Below are 2,124 nucleotides of genomic sequence, written 5' to 3'. Positions count from 1 at the left end.
TAGTCATATAGAGTTGGTACATTATCAAATTTGGTGGATTTTACAGGCCATGGCCATTAGTCCCTGAGTGTAGTTTTGTAGACAAAATGATAATGGCACCAAGCTCCTTAAGTTGAATACCTATGGGTAATGACTAATGAGAATATATTTCATGGTATTGCACGGTATATTAGTAAAAGGTTGAAATTGGTTTGATTTTAAATTGTAAAAGTACAACATTTTAAAAAATAATTTTAATACTTGAAACCTGAGAATATATAAATAAAATACAAAATTTTAACATCAATGCTTAGGATAAAAATTGGTACTAATATATGCAACATCATATAAATTAAATATTTAATCATATAACAATTAATAGTTTAACAAATTATAATAAATATTTGTAATGAATATAAAAATATTATCAATGTAAGTAAATATTTTACAAAATGTGCATTGTTCACTCACAATTAATTACCTGTCTTTTCTTTACATGCTATTAATAAATAAATATTTGTTTGTTAATTTTTTAACATATTATTATATTATAAACTATTTTATAGTTTTTTTTACAGTATTTCATTCTGCACCAAATTCTTCATCATTATTCGCCATTGTCACACTTGTTACATCTTTTACAATCATTTCAGCTACTTGCCATGCCATATCTTCTTGCATTTTTACACCCTCTTTATTTACAAATTTTTTCATCATTCTCCTGATGCCAGATTCTAAAAAATAATATTAATAATCCAGGTAATTATAAAAAATTTAAACACAAATTTAACATACCTTTGTTTTTATCTGGATCTGGTTCTATGTTCCTTTCAAAACGCCCATATTCATCAACTCGACCAAAACTTAAACCACTAAAAGAAAAAAAATACAAGCATGTATGATGGTAAAAACAAATATAATAATTTATACAATATGTGATCGACCATAACAATTTATAACCAATAAATTGCAATCAAATGCAATAAAATTTTTTTATTAACTTCTGTTTTTATAAATTTAATAATTCAATTTAAGTTATTGACTTTTTTATTTTACATCTTTATATAACTTCTCAATCAAACTAAAGCATTTATATATATTATTAAATTATATGAAAAGGGTTTCGAATATTACAATCCATATTAGCCAAAAAGCTATATGTATACAAATTACCTTTATCTTATTCAGTTGCACATCTTCACTTAAAATCATACTTAAATAAAAAAAATACAGTGCAACGTAAATTATTGAACTAGTTGAACAAATTGTTAAACGCCTCTACTTTATACAACACAAATTTCAATAAACTATTTTTATTTTTATTTTAGATTCTGAGTGGAACGATGAATGTATTGATTTTACAATGATGTGTCAGTAAATCACCATGTTCTTCAAGAACATGATCAATTGTTTTGTTAAAAACTGGTACTGCTCCAACACAATATGTTCCGAGATATACATAGTCGCAATTAGGGGGGGCTTAGGGGGTATTAGCACCCCCAATTTTAAAATTAGCACCCTCTAATAATTTATGTGTATTTGTGTCAAAACTTCTCCTTACAACAACAAAAAAAACAGTTTATCATCAGATATGAGGGTATCAGAGTATAATGAATGAAACAATGAACTCGACAATTGTCATTTTTAGATTCTGAGTGGAACGATGAATGTATTGATTTTACAATGATGTGTGTTTTTAATTTAAATTTTTTTTTTAAATTTTTTTTTGTGTCTGTCATCACCTTATAGGACAGTAAGTGCTTGGATTTTCTTCAACAGTACCTTTTCTGATAGGAAAGTGAATCTAGTTGGTACTTTGGGGGGGTCAAAAGTAAAATTTTTCCAATAGTATTCAAAAGCGCCGTGAAAAACAAAAAAAAAATTAAGGAAAAACGGGAATTTTTACGCAAAATGTTTTCGAGAAAATTGATTTTGGTTTTTGTTGTAACTTTAAAAAGAATGACTGTAGATACATGAAATTTTCACTGGTTGTTTATATTTCCATTTTCTATACATGATACAATTTTCAAAATATTTTGATTTATTTTGAGCTGTTTACGGACAATTTCAGTTTCCAATTTAATTAGTTTTTTTTTCTATGAATGTCAATAAAACTTTATTTGTTGAGTAAAATACTTGAAAATT

At 25.8% G+C, this 2,124-nt stretch overlaps 1 protein-coding gene across 3 annotated transcripts in view; it reads right to left on the bottom strand.

Annotated features, from left to right (window-relative positions):
- Positions 1–218: 218 nt before the first annotated feature.
- Positions 219–2,124, bottom strand: part of LOC100162559 (A-kinase anchor protein 10, mitochondrial) — a 6,018-nt gene continuing 4,112 nt past the window's right edge. For all 3 annotated transcript variants that reach the window (XM_001943607.5, XM_003245149.4, XM_008185827.3), the window contains exons 7-8: positions 775–851; positions 219–713 (exon numbers count right to left, since the gene is read on the bottom strand). In XM_001943607.5, the coding sequence (XP_001943642.1) occupies positions 562–713; positions 775–851 (229 nt within the window). In that variant the 3' untranslated portion in view covers positions 219–561. The remainder of the gene's footprint in view (positions 714–774; positions 852–2,124) is intronic.

This window comes from Acyrthosiphon pisum, chromosome A1, assembly GCF_005508785.2.
Source record: "Acyrthosiphon pisum isolate AL4f chromosome A1, pea_aphid_22Mar2018_4r6ur, whole genome shotgun sequence".
Classification (NCBI taxonomy): Eukaryota; Metazoa; Arthropoda; class Insecta; order Hemiptera; family Aphididae; genus Acyrthosiphon; species Acyrthosiphon pisum.
This window is presented reverse-complemented; position numbering and strand designations above follow the sequence as displayed.